Source organism: Oncorhynchus keta, chromosome 21, assembly GCF_023373465.1.
Source record: "Oncorhynchus keta strain PuntledgeMale-10-30-2019 chromosome 21, Oket_V2, whole genome shotgun sequence".
In the NCBI taxonomy this organism is placed as follows: Eukaryota; Metazoa; Chordata; class Actinopteri; order Salmoniformes; family Salmonidae; genus Oncorhynchus; species Oncorhynchus keta.
The window spans coordinates 8,157,279-8,173,163 of NC_068441.1; the positions used below are offsets into that span (position 1 = coordinate 8,157,279).

A 15,885-nucleotide genomic window follows, 5' to 3' on the forward strand; every position below is an offset into this window, starting at 1 on the left:
ATTTTCCGTGTGCAATGGGAGTAAGACATTTAAGCGTGTTAACTAACACAAGGCTGTCGGTTCAGACGGTATCCCTAGCCTCGTCCTCAGATCATTCGCAGAACAGCTGGCTGGAGTGTTTACGGACATATTCAATCTCTCCCTATCCCAGTTTGCTGTCCCCACTTGCTTCAAGATGTCCACCATTGTTACAGGTTCCCAAGAAAGCAAAGCTAACTGAACTAAATAACTAGCACTCACTTCTGTCATCATGAAGTGATTTAAGAGGCTGGTTAAGGATCATATCACCTCCACCTTACCTGACACCCCAGACCCACTTCAATTTGCATACCATCCCAATACATCTAACGATGATGCATTGAACTTCACACTTCCCTATCCCATCTGGACAAGATGAAAACCTATGTAAGAATGCTGTTCATTCACTATAGCTCAGCCTTCAACACCATAGTACCCTCCAAGCTCCTCATTAAGCTTGGGGCCTTGTGTCTGAATTACCGCCCTGTGCAACTGGGTCATCAACTTCCTGACGGGCCGCCCTCAGGTGGTGAAGGTAAGAAACAACACCTCCACTTTGCTGATCCTAAACACAAGGGCCCCACAATGGTGGGTGCTCAGCCCCCTCCTGTACTCATTGTTCACCCATGACTGCGTGGCCATGCACGCATCCAACTCAATCATCAAGTTTGCAGACAACACAACAGTAGTAGGTCTGATTACCAACCAGGAAAAGACAGCCTACAGGGAGGAGGTGAGGGCCCAAAGGAGCTGATGGTGGACTTCAGGAGACAACAGAGATTACGACCCTATTCACATCGACGGGACGGCAGTGGAGAAGGTGAAAAGCTTCAAGTTCCCCAGCGTACACGTCACTGACAGTCTGAAAAGGCGCAACATTGAACTCTTCAACCTGAAGAGGCTGAAGAAATGTGTCTTGGTCCCTAAGACCCTCACACATTTTTACAGATGTACAATTTAGAGCATCCTATCGGGCTATATCGCTGCTATATCACTGCCTGGTATGGCAACTGCACTGCAGGACTCTCCAGAGGTTGGTGCACAATACCTGCCCTGCAGGACTCTCATCACCGGGGGCACAATACCTGCCCTCCATGACATATACAGCACCTGATGTCACAGGAAGGCCAAATAGATCATCAAGGACATCAACCACCCGAGCCACGGCCTGTTCAACCCGCTATCATCCAGAAGGCGAGGTCAGTACAGGTGCATCAAAGCTGGGACCGAGAGCTTTGGACCGAGAGCTTTTTTCACTATTGTAAAGTGACTATTCTACTGGATGTCATAAGGTGAATGCACCAATTTGTAAGTCGCTCTGGATAAGAGCGTCTGCTAAATGACTTAAATGTAAATGTAAAATGTAATGTTAAATGAGAGACTGAAACACAGCCATCAGACTGTTTAAATAGGCATCACTAGCCAGCTTCCGGTTACTCAACCCTCGACCTTAAAGGCTGATGCCCTATGTAAATAAACATAGAATCACTGGTACTTTTTAAATGGAACACTAGTCACTTTAATAATGTTTACTGTTTTACTCATTCCGTATGTACAGTTGAAGTCGGAAGTTTACATACACCTTAGCCAAATCCATTTAAACTCAGTTTTTCACAATTCCTGACATTTAATCCTAGTGAAATTCCCTAACTTCCGACCTCAACTGTATATACTGTACTCTAAATCAAATCAAATCAAATGTTATTTGTCACATACACATGGTTAGCAGATGTTAATGCGAGTGTAGCGAAATGCTTGTGCTTCTAGTTCCGACAATGCAGTGATAACCAACAACTACTGTCTTATACACAGTGTAAGGGGATAAAGAATATGTACATAAGGATATATTGTATTTTCTACTGTATTTTAGTCTGTGCCACTCCGACATTGCTCATCCTAATATTTATATATTTCTTAATTCCATTCTTTTACTTTTAGATTTGTGTCTGTTGTGAATTGTTAGATACTACTGTACTGTTGGAGCTAGGAACACAAGCATTTCGCTTCACCCGCTATAACATCTGCTAAATATGTGTATGTGACCAATACAATTTGATTTGATTTAGTACCCAGCTCGTTAACAACCATTAGGTTGCTAATACCCTTTTACTCACCACTCTGACATCAATGCAAATACAATAGAATATCACATTAAACACTGATCATTAAAACAGTATCATCCTTTTAAAACTCACCTCACTGTGATGGTAATTTTGAAGAAAGAAGATCAACAACAGGTTGACAATTTGTGGAAAACATGGTCTGAATTAAAATGTTGATTTGTTTCTTTATACAAAAGCCTCATTTAAGTGATAATGCCATAGAAGCTGGTGTTTGCAGGATATATTGGCACGTGTTGTTAGGCCCGAGACGACTAAATTGAGTCAAACCATGCCAATATATCCTCCAAACACTGGCTTTGAGGTCATTGTCACATAAATACAGGTTACCAACATATTCAAATAACGATTGACATTTGTTTTCATGAAACAGTTATTTTGATTAATTTATTCGAGCTATTTCATCCTTCCACAATATATAGATACAAATCTAGGGTTGCTAAGGCTGGTTGTTCATTCTATTGGTTCGGTTGCCAGAGACCTAACCCAGTAGTTCAGTCTTTTTGTTCTGTATCAATGGACACGACCCAGTCATTCTTTCTAAATGTTCCATTGCCATCCCTTTCTTGCTAGCTAGTCAACTACCGCTAACCTACTGTCACGTCAAAAAGCAGTCAGAATAACAGCAAAGTAACATTTATTTGCATACATCCATGACAATGAACTAAGGGTGCCCTGATTTTGCCTGCCATAGAAAATGTCCTCTCTCATCAGGACACTGTTGTTCAGAGGAGCTAGCCAACACAACTAAAACAATCCCTTGAAGCTGGAAAGACAACAAACTAGCTGCACTTCACTTCATTTGACCTGTTTTTTATTAATAGTTCTTTGTATATATCCATAATAATGATGCGGATTTATGACTTTGACTGGCTGAGAAAAGTTGCCTGATTGTCTGTCTCAATCCCGAAAAGTTCATTAATATGGGGCAGCTGGGCAGCTGGAGAAAATTTTAAAATTGAAGGAATGTTGCAAATGTTGGAAAAGACAGACAGCAATGTTTATACAAATCTCCGCTGTTGAAAACTAAATGTTAGTCTAAAGGAAATGTGAGATAATGTCTAGATGCTTTTTATAGTGGAAATCAAGTTTAGAAATTGCCTGGCTGGGCTGATGAGACAGTGTATTGCGCAATCAGATGGAACAGAGTAAATGGGCATTTTAATGTCATAGATTTAGCCGGTGTTAAGTTTTGGAATGCACTTTTTAAAATATTTTTTTCTTTATGAAATTGGGGAGAAAAAGGGTTAGTTTCCAATTGGTAGTTACAGTCTTGTCCCATCGCTGTAACTCCCGTACGGACTCAGGAGAGGCAAAGGTCGAGAGCCTTGCGTCCTCTTAAACACAACCCAACCAATCCTTCTCCTTCTTGACACAATGCCCGCTTCACCCAGACCTTAGTTACTTTTCACAATGAGGGAATGTTTGGCCTTAACCTGGATGTGGCCTTAACCCAATGTGTCAGAGGAAACACCGTACACCTGGTGACCTTGTCAGCGTGCATGCGCCCGGCCCGCCACAGGAGTTGCCAGAGCGTGATGGGACATGGACATCCCTGCCAGCCAAACCCTCCCCTAACAACTCTGGGCCAATTGTGTGCCGCCCCATAGGTCTCCCGGTCGCGGCCGGCTGTGACAGAGCCTGGACTCGAACAAGGATCTCTAGTGGCACAGCTAGCACTGCGATGCAGTGCCTCAGTCCATTGCGCCACTCGGGAGGCGGAATGTGCTTTTATCCAATCCGCATTAGACCCACCTGTTGTATAAAGTCTAAAAGCCTACCACATATTAAGCATGGCAGAAAACCATTAAACAATGCTGTTGGTTCATTAATTGTGCAGGGCAGCTTACAGAATTTGCCTACAATTATAGTGAATTTGTATTTGATTTTGAAAGCCTAGTAATAGGGCATTTTTTGTATTTTCATAATTAATAAGCTAACACATTACCTTTTTAGCTACAGAATATCTCACCACTGTGCGTTTCCATCTCCTGTTCTCTCTCCTTCATTCCTTTCTCCATTATGCAGAGAGAGGTGCTCTCAACAGTTTAATGAAATGTGTTTTGTTGTGAAAAGATGTTGATATCGATGTTCCCGAACAGATTTCACTTGGTTTGGCTGCAGGAACAGGGTTGGATAACCCCACGGCATACAGAGTTTAGGTGGAATATCACCTGTTGCACAGAGAGAGGCTGCACGCTCCTCAAACAGTGGTTGATGCATGGAGTGAAAAATAAGTGTATTATTAACCCAGACATTTCCATATCCAATCCCGTGTGAAGCAGAGTTTTGATGGTTGCCACGAATAAGAGAGGGATCCCAGCTGCTACGATATTTATTTCTCAGCTGCTAATGTTAATCACAGCTCAGCATGATTGAAATCAAATAGGAAAGCAGCCTCCATTCGCTATTCGAGTGCATACGGATTACATTTTTTTTTTTTACCCTAACCCTGTTCCTGCCCATTTTGATTTTGGGCCATTCTAAATCAAAACTGATTTAGATATTAGTAAAGACAAGATTAAATTGAGAATAGTCTGATGGGTGAAAATATGATCACTTGATGAGAGAACAGCGTGTGCAGCCTGAGACAAGGGACGGAGCGCAAGGTTTTTTTTGCATTTTTCTTCTTCAAGTCATCAATAGCCTCATGTATCATGCAGCCCATATACGTTTGGATGTCTTAGACATTCTAAGGTTTTGTATCATTCGCAACTCAAGTTGCCAAATACATCTACCCTATAGGACCTGTTTCAAATGATCCCTTTTACACTCAAAATATCCTTTCTATTTTATTCAATAACTGCGCAGGAGACGAGCATATCTTGTCTGCTAAATGAACTAGCATACAGCCCATGGCATTTCACATAGTCAGATAACATATAGTACGCCTGTTCTGTTCATCTGAAATACATTTTCATCATATCATAGTGTTTCTTTAGACCTGCTTTCAATAAAGATTCATTGTGATGGTGTATGTTGAATTGATTGATTGGACTTTTTGTAATGTAGATGTTCCAAAGGATCAGCACCAGCTGCTGGTATGTGCGGAGGCCTGGAGATGCTCAACGTGTTTATGTTCATTAACACGTTTAGCAGCCATTTTGTATGACGAGCTGATCATAATGTCATGACGCCACAGCCCTAGTAATGACCACTACCATTACTCTTTAGCGAGGATATCTCACTGTTTAATTCTACATGCTCACAATCATAACTCGATTGAAAGTACCAGCGGCTCCCAGAGCGAACAATATTCAGTCCACAATCTTGCATGCAGCTAAATGAATTGCAGGACTTTCTCTGGTGATTGCATCGTCTCAACTGCTGAAGCACCGCTTGCCTAAGTAGAAGATGATTACCTGAATGAGAGATGTCTTAAATGAAGTGATTGTCCTTGATGACAAGGTGGTTTTTAGCAGACAGTCACCGCAGGAAGCAGAACGATGGTGGCGTTCTGCAGCACTGTTTATCTGTTACAGCCTCTGTTTGTTGTATATGGCTCTGGAGGCCAGAGAATAACTGCTACCACCAAAGAGCTGAATCACATTAACCTATGGCATTTTGAAATGTAATTGTGCGATGTCATACCTTGCTGTCGCTGCTGCCTGAGATATACCCAGTTGCTACAGGCACTTACTTGCATACTGTTTGGAAAACTCTCTTTTTGTGTCATGCAGGTCACTTTGCTTTTGTTTTAAGAATGAAAATATAATGTATTTTTGGTGTGTTTTTGTTTTTTTTTAGGTTAAGGAGAGGTTGCTATGCCAACAGAGCCTGGCCCTGAGTCAGAGGTGAAGAACGCAGCAGAAGTGTCTTCCCAGCAGAAGGGGGCAGCAGCAGGCATGCAAAACTCTGCTTCAGACGGCAAGATGGCTAAACAGGTACGTAGGAGAGCACAGGAAGTTCAATCTACACTATAATTAGGGCCTTGTGTTTTTTCTGGTGAGATCACGTGTAATCTTCGTCCTACATCAACCATTGACAGACATTTACACACATTCAGTGATGTCATAGTTATAATGTAAACTATCAAAGTAAAGAAAGTCGCACATTCCATTATATAAACTCCCAGCAATTTAATGGGTATTTACCAACGTTTCGGCATCACTGTGCCTTCCTCAGGGTGATGCCGAAACGTTGATAAATACCCATTAAATTGCTGGGAGTTTATATAATGGAATGTGCGACTTTCTTTCTTTTGATAGTTTATAGTTTATTGTTAGTCAGCACCTCCACACAAACTAATTTTTCTGGGTGTGTGCCAGCTCGTTTTTTAAAAAGTCGTAATTATAATGGACATCATTAACTGACTTAGAATTTCACCTGTGACTATGTAACGCCCCTATGTAGGAGCAGGACTCCAAACTGATCGACGACCACAGGGAAACAGACGACGTGTCAGAGAAGACCACCCCATGCAAGACCCCCAAGTCCCCCCAGAAGACTTCCAAACGGCCAAAGACTGTTCCCTTCAAGGTCACCCTACTGGACACCTCTGACTATGAGGCGGGGATTGAGGTAAGGAAACTCCCTCCAGAGCAGTGCTATGTTTTACTATTGCAGGCCACATTTCCAAGTCCTGGAAGGAACCAGTCAAAATATGTTTGTGGTTTTACCAGCAGATGCGACTAGTTTCTTTACTTTCGGACGTTACGTCTTTGTTGTGGTTATGTTATGGAGCTGCAGAGTGCAGATAAGGTGTCATGTTGGGAGCTCTCCGTGGGGGCAAGGTTATACCATTCTCTGCCACAGACACACATTCCAATCATTAGGATTAGTGACACAGAGAATATAGTGAAGGAAAAGCAGGCTCTCTCGCTTACAGTGGCTGTTATTACAGCTTCATCACCAAACAAGACATGTCTTCATGCTGGTAGAGAATGGTCACTGTCGTCAGTATCCTCTCCCTTTAGCAATGCGGATGTATTTACATACAGTACACTAGTGTTACTTTCAATTGTATTTGGTTGCACAAAGACAGTCCACCGAGAAGCCAGATGTTAAATACAATTCCATTTCAACTTTCTGTGCCGGTGGGCAGGACGGTTGGTCATTATGACGAGGGGGGATTAGAGACAAAATCATATTATTTAAAAATACTTTTCAAACGCGGGTCCCACTTCCCCTCTGCTTATCCCATCTCCAAATAAAAGCCCCCCACAAGTTATAATACGACCGTTTGGATATGTTGTCCCAAACTCCCCCTGTATAGTCTGACATGAGGTAAGCAGAGATGAAGTGGGTCTACAACAGACCCATGTTTGGAAAGTCTATGTCATAATACGATTGTTTAGATGTTTTGTCTCAAATGACCCCACTTCATAAAGACCAACCGTCCTGCCCAAGTAAGTTGAAATGCAATTGTATTTAACTTCTGGCTTCCCGCGGACTGTTTTTTGTGCAACCAAATACAATTGGAAGCAATGCTAGTGCATGTAGGAAAAAAAGCAGCTAGTGTCAGCCATTAAGGCAGGCTTTGCCACACCCCACTGCCCTCGCTCCCCTCTTCCAGGGCCCCTCCTAGACATAAATATACAACATGGCAGAGCAGAAATACTGTACACTTTGAGGGTCAGAGGATATCTCCCTTTCTGCCACATAAAATCCCTCAACAAAACCCAGTGACAGAACAATGGGAAATCTATACTCATTACATTGCGACCCAGGTGCAGTCAAGCAGAAAATAGAATATTGTGTTATCGTGAGCTGCCCTTATGATACTTAATTTCATGCAATGGTGTGTGCGTGTGTCTGTGTCTCTGATGTAAGAACCTCAAGAACATTGGCCTCGCTTTCACCAACCATTCTCAAAAGAAAAAATAGCAAAAATAGGTAAACAAATACATTCAAGCCACTCTCAAACCTTTTGCTGCTCTCAACACTAGACATAAAACTTCAAATTATGATTACCAAAGCCTTTATGCAATGTATTGTCCTTTGCTTCCCTTTGTACTTCCATTCATTACTACAGAATGATGTACATATCGACCCCCATTTTACTCATCATATTGACATAACAAGCTGCTGCAGTACAGTGTTTATCCAAAACACTTACCTCGCACCCGGCTTGCCTCCGACCCCCTTCCGGTGTTTAATTGGTGGGTTGGAATGTCAAGCCAGTCCTATCAAACCTCCTTCATGCTCCAGGAGTTGATAATAATAGTGTTAAGGAAAGACAGGCACCACTTTGTGACAACTCTCACTGGAGGAGGTGCCCCATCCAAGGGTTAATTAGCCCGTCTCGTTATGACTGCTTGGCTCTGGCACCCCAGGGGCTGCAGGGGGAGAGGGGGCCGCACCCTCCCATACTTCCCTCACCCCTTCCTTCAGCTCACTAGTGCATACTCTATCAGGCCATGCATGGATGAGCTGCACTGTGTTATTGTGCAGAATGGTGCTATTTCTGGCGCCATATGTTTTGTAGAATACTCTGTGACTCTGACAATGAGTTTGTTTGTACTCTTTGCCAATAGTTTAAATGTGTTACTTTCTCCTGTGCTTCTTTTGAGGGAAAACACTTGTGAGGAAGTTGGCATGGTGGAGTTGAAGTAATTACACCGTGAAAGGGAGTGTCCATGGACAAACACCTCAGTGTCTTAGTCACCGGCGTATTAAGATCCTTAACATGCCCGGAATGTATCTTTTTAATAGCTCATCTTTATGCCATACTGTCCACTCCGACAGACCCTACATCCACATCTACATCTTCTCTCTACAACCTTGCCATGGGGACTGTGTTGAATGAGACGGGGAGAGTTCATAAGTGCTTCCAGAGTATTATCCCACAATCTTTTCAATCCTAATGAGCCAAAAGACACACTCCCAGGACTGGCAGCAGCTACTGGGGATCCTAATAAATACTGAATACTCCTCCTAGCTCTGGCCTTGAGATAATAAGGAACCAAAAACTAGAGGGATGGCGCACACATCTGCATCTGTTTCCCTGGCAACGGCTTGCTCTGTCTCCCTGTCACCGGGGAAACCAGGATCCAGGGAAAGCTCTGAGGCGCACAGACACCCGGAGAGCAGCATGCACAGCTCACACACACAGCTCACTAGCTACGTACTCCAGGGAAAAGTGTGTGTGTGTGTGCGTGTGAGTGCGTGTGTACAGCAGCACCCTCCACCCATAGTCTGGACTCTGGGATTGAAATTCCGAGGCACCATGTTACTCTGATGGAGTCAGAGTAATGTTTTTTTTGTGAAATAATGTAATGTGAATTTTTTTTTATGTGTGAATGTCTTCTTGAATTTACACAATAGTTTTTCCCCCTCTATTTGTTAAAGTTACATCAAGGTACTGTATATCATCGCTAGAATGATTTGCTAAAGTGCCATCCCATCAGTTGTCTCTCTCCTTTTGACATCTGAGTAGCTTTGATAACTACATTTGCACACTTCTTCGGTCTGTCCTTCACAGGAATGTGACAAGAAGATGAACCATTTGGATAGGGTTGAGTGGCATTGGATATTGCACTGTTTGCTCAGACCGCTTATCATGCAGAAAGCAATCTTCCTACAATTCAGTGTTCATTTTCCCTGTCAAGTATTTGATCAATTCTGACTGTAACACAGCACTCAAGGGCAGAACTGTTCTAGCCTGTAGACAGCAACAGATAGCAGCTGGTGTCAAGATGGCTTCCCTATCTGGTTGGGGAGAGAGACACATTCTGTTGTGTTGATTGATACATTTGCAGTGACATGACACTCTCAATACACTTCCAAGAATACAAATGTATGCACGTCAACAAAACCATGCGGTGTCGTTATGCTTTAATCAGTGAGGCCAGGTCACATGGTCAGAAATCTCCTGACCCTTGATTTGACCCTTGATTTGAATGACACGTGTGTCTGTGTTTCTGCAGAAGCACTGCAAAGGACAGGCCCTGCTGGACAAGGTGTGTGAGCATCTCAACCTCCTGGAGAAGGACTACTTTGGTCTGACATTCAGCGAGGCGGACAGCCAAAAGGTTAGTGCCTCGTCATGTAGCCTCTGACCATTCATGTACCCCCCTTCCCCCTTCTTCTCATGAAATACTGTCTTCGGCACAATCACCATTCCTCTCACCATAACAAAAGAAGACACAGCAGGCTCTGGCAATAGTGAGCCACTCCGTTCGGAATTGGAAATGAAAATGTGCATGCTCGGTCGAATTCAGATCAACAAGCAATTTATACAATTTAAGATAAAATGGCGCCCTAAACTCCTTAACACATTTGAACACTTAATCATCATCAGCCTACATTAGATAGCCCGATTAGTGCTCCACTGACGTCTGTGCTTTTGACTCTCCAAATGGAACTAGGAAGGGTAATTGGAGTAGAACGGGTGTAATTATGGTTATTACGCAACTGGCGAAGATTTAGCTCTGAGACCAAATTGAATGGCCATGACAGTCAGCCTGTATTAACTGGTATTAGGGTTGTTTCGAGGATGTGTGTGTTTTGGGTCTACCCTTCCTGTGTACACCTCTCCTTCAGGGCAGGTATTGCAAATTGCAGTGATTGTGTAAAGGTAGGATTTGGCATGTTGAGAGAGAACGGCCACTAAGGTGAGACAAACACACCTGTCTCCTGTCACTAATAACAGCTTGTATCGGTCTCAGTAGTTACAGCATGACATGTTGTGACCTGATTTGTCACAAGTGGTTGAGATTTTTGAGCCCATTCTGTCTGGGGAAGAGAAAGTAGTGTGTGTGTGTGAGGCAAACACGATAAATGCTGGAGGATTTATCTCACAGCATACCGTTGAAGTCTGAAGTTTATATATGGTATTTGGCCCAGGCTGACATCAGAGAGAATCAGGAGGATAATAAATGACTGCTGTTGATTATGGTGCTTAGCACGCTGATTAAGCACCAGAGGACCTCACTCAGGTTGTGTGTGAGTGAGAGCTTGTTAGTGTCTCTGTGAGTGGATTTCAGTTCATTAAATGCAAACCTCACCGGCCAAGTTGTGTGCGTGAGCGCTGCAAAATAATTTCACCCGCACCAAGTGCTAAAATAGAATTTGGCCCTATTTGAGACATGCCAAACGCTGCAAGTCCCCTCCTTATTGGATATCGGTAAGCTACAAACCCACGTTGATGCCTACAAGACAAACAAGGAGAGATTAATTCAAGAACTAACTAAAAAACGAACTAGGCTTCTCTTTTTATGTGTGGATTAATCGTTGGAGTAGAGAAACATGATTTTATATGGCTCTGGGTCAAAATTCTACAAAGAACCATCTAAAAAGAGGTACATGTGCATAACAGGTAAAATAACAACCCAATGTTTATCTCTAAGGACAAACCAGGCCCACAGTGTCCAGTCTGGAGCGTGAAGCCCAGAGCTCAGCTGGTTGGCTACTGCGTAGCAGGTTAGAGGTGCCAAAAGCGCTGGTCTGCCCTAGAAAGCCTATGTAAATTACAATCACTAGAATGTCAAAACAATGTTTTTTTAAACAGCCGTTTTGGCCTGTAAAATGTGTTTTATTATGATCAAGTTTGATCCTCACAATGAATTATTTGAAAGTTCGCTACAAATCGAGATATTTAATTAAATAGTGATCCATTCTGACTACTACATTTGTGACTCACCACCTGGATTTGGTCTTCTGTAGCAAAATTAGAAAATGTGTTTTTTACATTGGATTAAAGCAGAGGCTCAGTGCTACAAAATAGTATATCACACACTGCATATTTGGGGAACAATGGGAAAGTATTTCTGCTGAGAAAATGGCCTTTGAATGGTTTGGTATCTAGTGAAGAGCTCTTCTTTGTCTACACCCATTCAGCATCGTTCACACCCTCTTAAGCTTTAGCCCCACCCATCTCATTTCGCTCTCGGTGAGTTCACAGCACACACTTGATGCTCTGGACGATGATTTGTTTACCTCTGGATAACATGAAAACATGCTAACCAGCTCTGCTGGCAACAATTATATTACGCTTTTTTGCAGATGTTTACTGACACCGGCCATATTCAACGGGTGTTGTACACTTTAGATGAGTCATGTAGCTAGCTAGGTAAATAATAAACCTGGCTAGGTAAACAACGTGTAAGATCACACACGTCACGTAACGTTAGCTAACGAGCCAGCCAGCAAACGTTAGCTAGTTCAACAACAATGAACATAGTGCCAAATCATGCCGTTACTATCCTGCATGAATCTGGTGGGAGCTAACTAACCAGGTTCAATGTTAGCTAGCTAACATTAGGCTCTAACTAGCGAAGCAAACGGTTCTGGGATACGAATAATAACGTCATACACATAACATCAGCTAGGGAGCCAGCCAGCTAACGTAAGCTAGCTAGCTAACAGTACACTTTAGCTTGAAATGAAACCACTTTCTGTCAAAATTAGAAACGTGTAATATCTGAATGTAGCTAGTCAGACTATCTTACCCGTATACATAATCATGCATGATGGACGTATCTCCCTGTCACGGATGCCATGCCATGGTTGCCCTTAGTTTGAAGATGTTATCCTTAGTTTGAAGATGTTTTCTCCATCTCTTTAGCTATCATACTCTAATTCCACTGATTTTCAAAACTCAACCTCCAGAAAGTGGAGAGCAACACTTTTGCAGCTCCACTACACGATACATTTAAAAAAAGCAGCGTTCAACAAGATTACAAACACAGACTGACCAGCTCAAATAGACAGAAGCCTTCTATATGGCAGACCAATCTGAACTCCTCTCTTGGCTTGTCCAGCCAACTCATTATCTTAGCCAATCATGGCCAGTAGGAAGGTTGCTGACTTTTTCTGTGGCTTAACCAACAAGGCTCGTAATTTAATAATTGTATTTGTATCACGGGCCAGCAGGCCACAAGGAGACTTGTGTCCTCATGCATGCTCTTTGCATGCTCTTTGCATGTACACCCAGCAGCGTTGGGTTAACTCTCTCTGGCAGGATAAAAATGACTACATCAACCATGATCCTTTCTGATATTTGGTGCCATTCAGCAATATGGGGTGCTTCAAATTCAAATACTTCCGGCTTCATGTGCCATTGTCGCTATCACTATCTACCGGTTTCAATGTCTATGGGACAAATTAGCTAGCAGCAGCTAGCAACAGCTAGCTAGCTAAATGTCCTTGAATGTTTCATGTATGTTTCGACCTGTCCCTAAATGATAAAAGTTGGTTTGATATGTTAACCTGCGTGTCATGATCGTGTCTGGTGGGGATAGACAAAATCAACATGTGTGGATTGCCGGTGTAGTCAGCATGTTAGTGTGCAGGTGTGGGTGAATATTTCAGGTTGTGTGTACTGAAATTGCCACTGTATCACATTAGTGGAAACCAAGACTGTTCTCATGGCAGATCTGATCGTTTTGACTACTAGCAGGTTAGGAGAATTAATGTGGCAGTTTAGGAGAATAATGTTCAGGTTCTGAAAAGGGTTAGCTAAAATGTTAAAATTGTCCCTGATGCAACTAACATATCTAATTACAACCAGGCCTGCCCTGAGAACAGACTTGGTTCCCACTAATGCAATGCTGTGAAATTGGCAGGAACACTCCAAAGATAGTATTGGAGACTGCGGTGCTGTTTCAACCTATTCCACTCCTGATTTTACAGTGATAGATTGATACTGTAGTAGCTGCCAAAAAGACTTTCACCATTACTCAGCAGCTGGGATGTGCCACTCAGGCTCAGAAAGCTGGGAAGCTCACTGTCAGTGGTCAGGCACACGCCTGCCTGCACTATTATCCATGCAATCGGCATATTCACACTTCCTGTTCAACCAACAGCACATGAGCATGGTGTGATTGTCAAAGAGCAGGCCATAACCTGAGAGGTTTCACACCCGACAAGAGGGTGTGCATTGAATGAGAAAGCTTTATCAACACAAGGCAGGAGGGAGAGTAGCTGTACAAAACTGCGCCTCTTGTGGCGAACGATGTCAATGTACATATCTGGTGTGATACGAGCTAGGATAACTGGCCAGTGGTAATTCACTGTCAAAATGGGCTAACAGATGCTGGGAATGACACTCTCATTTCCTCATGCTGAAAGTCTCAGTGGGGGAGGGTTCCTCCTGCTTCCTCCCTCTCCTCCTCGTTCCATTGAACCACATGTACAGTGAAGGCTTTCACTAGAAACACCATTTGTAATTAGAGCTGCGGAGTGAATCAGAGCATGGCAACAGGGTGTGCATTAGCCACGTCTCTCACAGACGCCAATGAATGCTCTCTCTTCTGTCTGTCTTTCAGAATTGGTTGGACCCCTCCAAGGAGATCAAGAAGCAGATGCGCAGTGAGTATCCTTGGCCCACACGCAGTATACGTAGCACATAGCACAGACACATCACATCCACACACAGTGACCGAACACACAGTTATTATTCAAATACTGTTTGTTTCTAAATGGAATCTGCTAAGTACTTATGCAGTACAATGAGAAGCTGTAGGTCCATTTAAGACAATATAATGAGTTTATGTTTAATACAAGCTTGTTTCTATGCTATTGTTGTAGCCGTACTGTTGCTGTATTTAAATGTTCTCAGACACTTTTATTGGTGATTTGGCTATGTCATACATGTGTCATACACAGGTAGAATCAGGAATTCCCCAAGGCAGCTGTCTAGTCCCCTTACTTTTTCAACATGTCATTGGCTTTGAGTGAAGCCAGTGTGTCTATGTATGTGGATGACTCAACACTATACATGTCAGCTACTACAAAGGAATAAATTGGTACTAAATACTTAAAAAACTAAAGGCATTGTATTTGGGACAAATCATTCACTAAACCCTAAACCTCAACTAAATCTTGTAATAAATAATGTGGAAATTGAGCAAGTTGAGGTGACTAAACTGCTTGAAGTAACCCTGGATTGTAAACTGTCATGGTCAAAACATATTGATATCATGGTCAAAACATATTATGGACATCTGTCCATAATAAAGTGCTACTCTGCCTTCTTAACAACACTATCAACAAGGTGAGTTCTACAGGCCCTAGTTTTGTCACACCTGGACTACTGTTCAGTCGTGCAGGTGCCACGAAGAGGGACTTAGGAAAATTACAATTGGCTCAGAACAGGACGTACACAGAGAGCTAACATTAATAAGATGGATGTCAATCTCTCCTGGCTCAAAGTGGAGGAGAGATTGACTTCATCACTACTTGTTTTTGTAAGGTATTAACATGTTGAATGCCTGTCTGAACTATTGGCACACAGCTCGGACATCCATGCATACCCCACAAGACATGCCACAAGAAAGGAGTCTCTTCACAGTCCCCAAGTCTAGTACATACCATGGGAGGCACACAGTACTACATAGAGCCTTGACTACATGGAACTCTATTCCACATCATGGATTTTGTGTTGTAGATATGTGGTAGTAAAGTAGGGGCCTGAGGGCACACACTTAATGTGTTGTGCAATCTGTTGTGAATGTATTGTAATGTTTTTAAAATGGTATAACTGCCTTAATTTTGCTGGACCCCAGGAATAGTAGATGATGCTAATGGGGATCCATTATAAATACAAATACATCACATCAGTGATATATGTCCAGTCAACATGGGCAGTAAACTCATCCCCTCTCCTCTGTCTGTCCTCAGCTGCTCCCTGGCACTTTGCCTTCTCTGTCAAGTTCTACCCTCCAGACCCCTCCCAGCTCACAGAGGACATCACCAGGTACTGTGGTCCAGCAGGGCAGCATGAAGAGGCACCCATATCATTTTCACACTGTATAAAAACTAAGTTTATTAGGTACACCACTCCATTCACCAAAATGGTTTGCTC

The 15,885-nt window shown here is 42.8% G+C and overlaps 1 protein-coding gene across 1 annotated transcript in view; it reads left to right on the plus strand.

Moving 5' to 3' along the window:
- The window catches only part of LOC118400064 (band 4.1-like protein 1), a 119,973-nt gene that overhangs the window by 70,562 nt on the left and 33,526 nt on the right, over positions 1 to 15,885 (plus strand). Inside the window, 5 exon segments of the mRNA XM_035796448.2 lie at positions 5,886 to 6,022; positions 6,492 to 6,659; positions 10,007 to 10,111; positions 14,348 to 14,390; positions 15,702 to 15,777. Coding sequence (XP_035652341.2) covers positions 5,903 to 6,022; positions 6,492 to 6,659; positions 10,007 to 10,111; positions 14,348 to 14,390; positions 15,702 to 15,777 — 512 coding nt within the window. The 5' untranslated portion in view covers positions 5,886 to 5,902.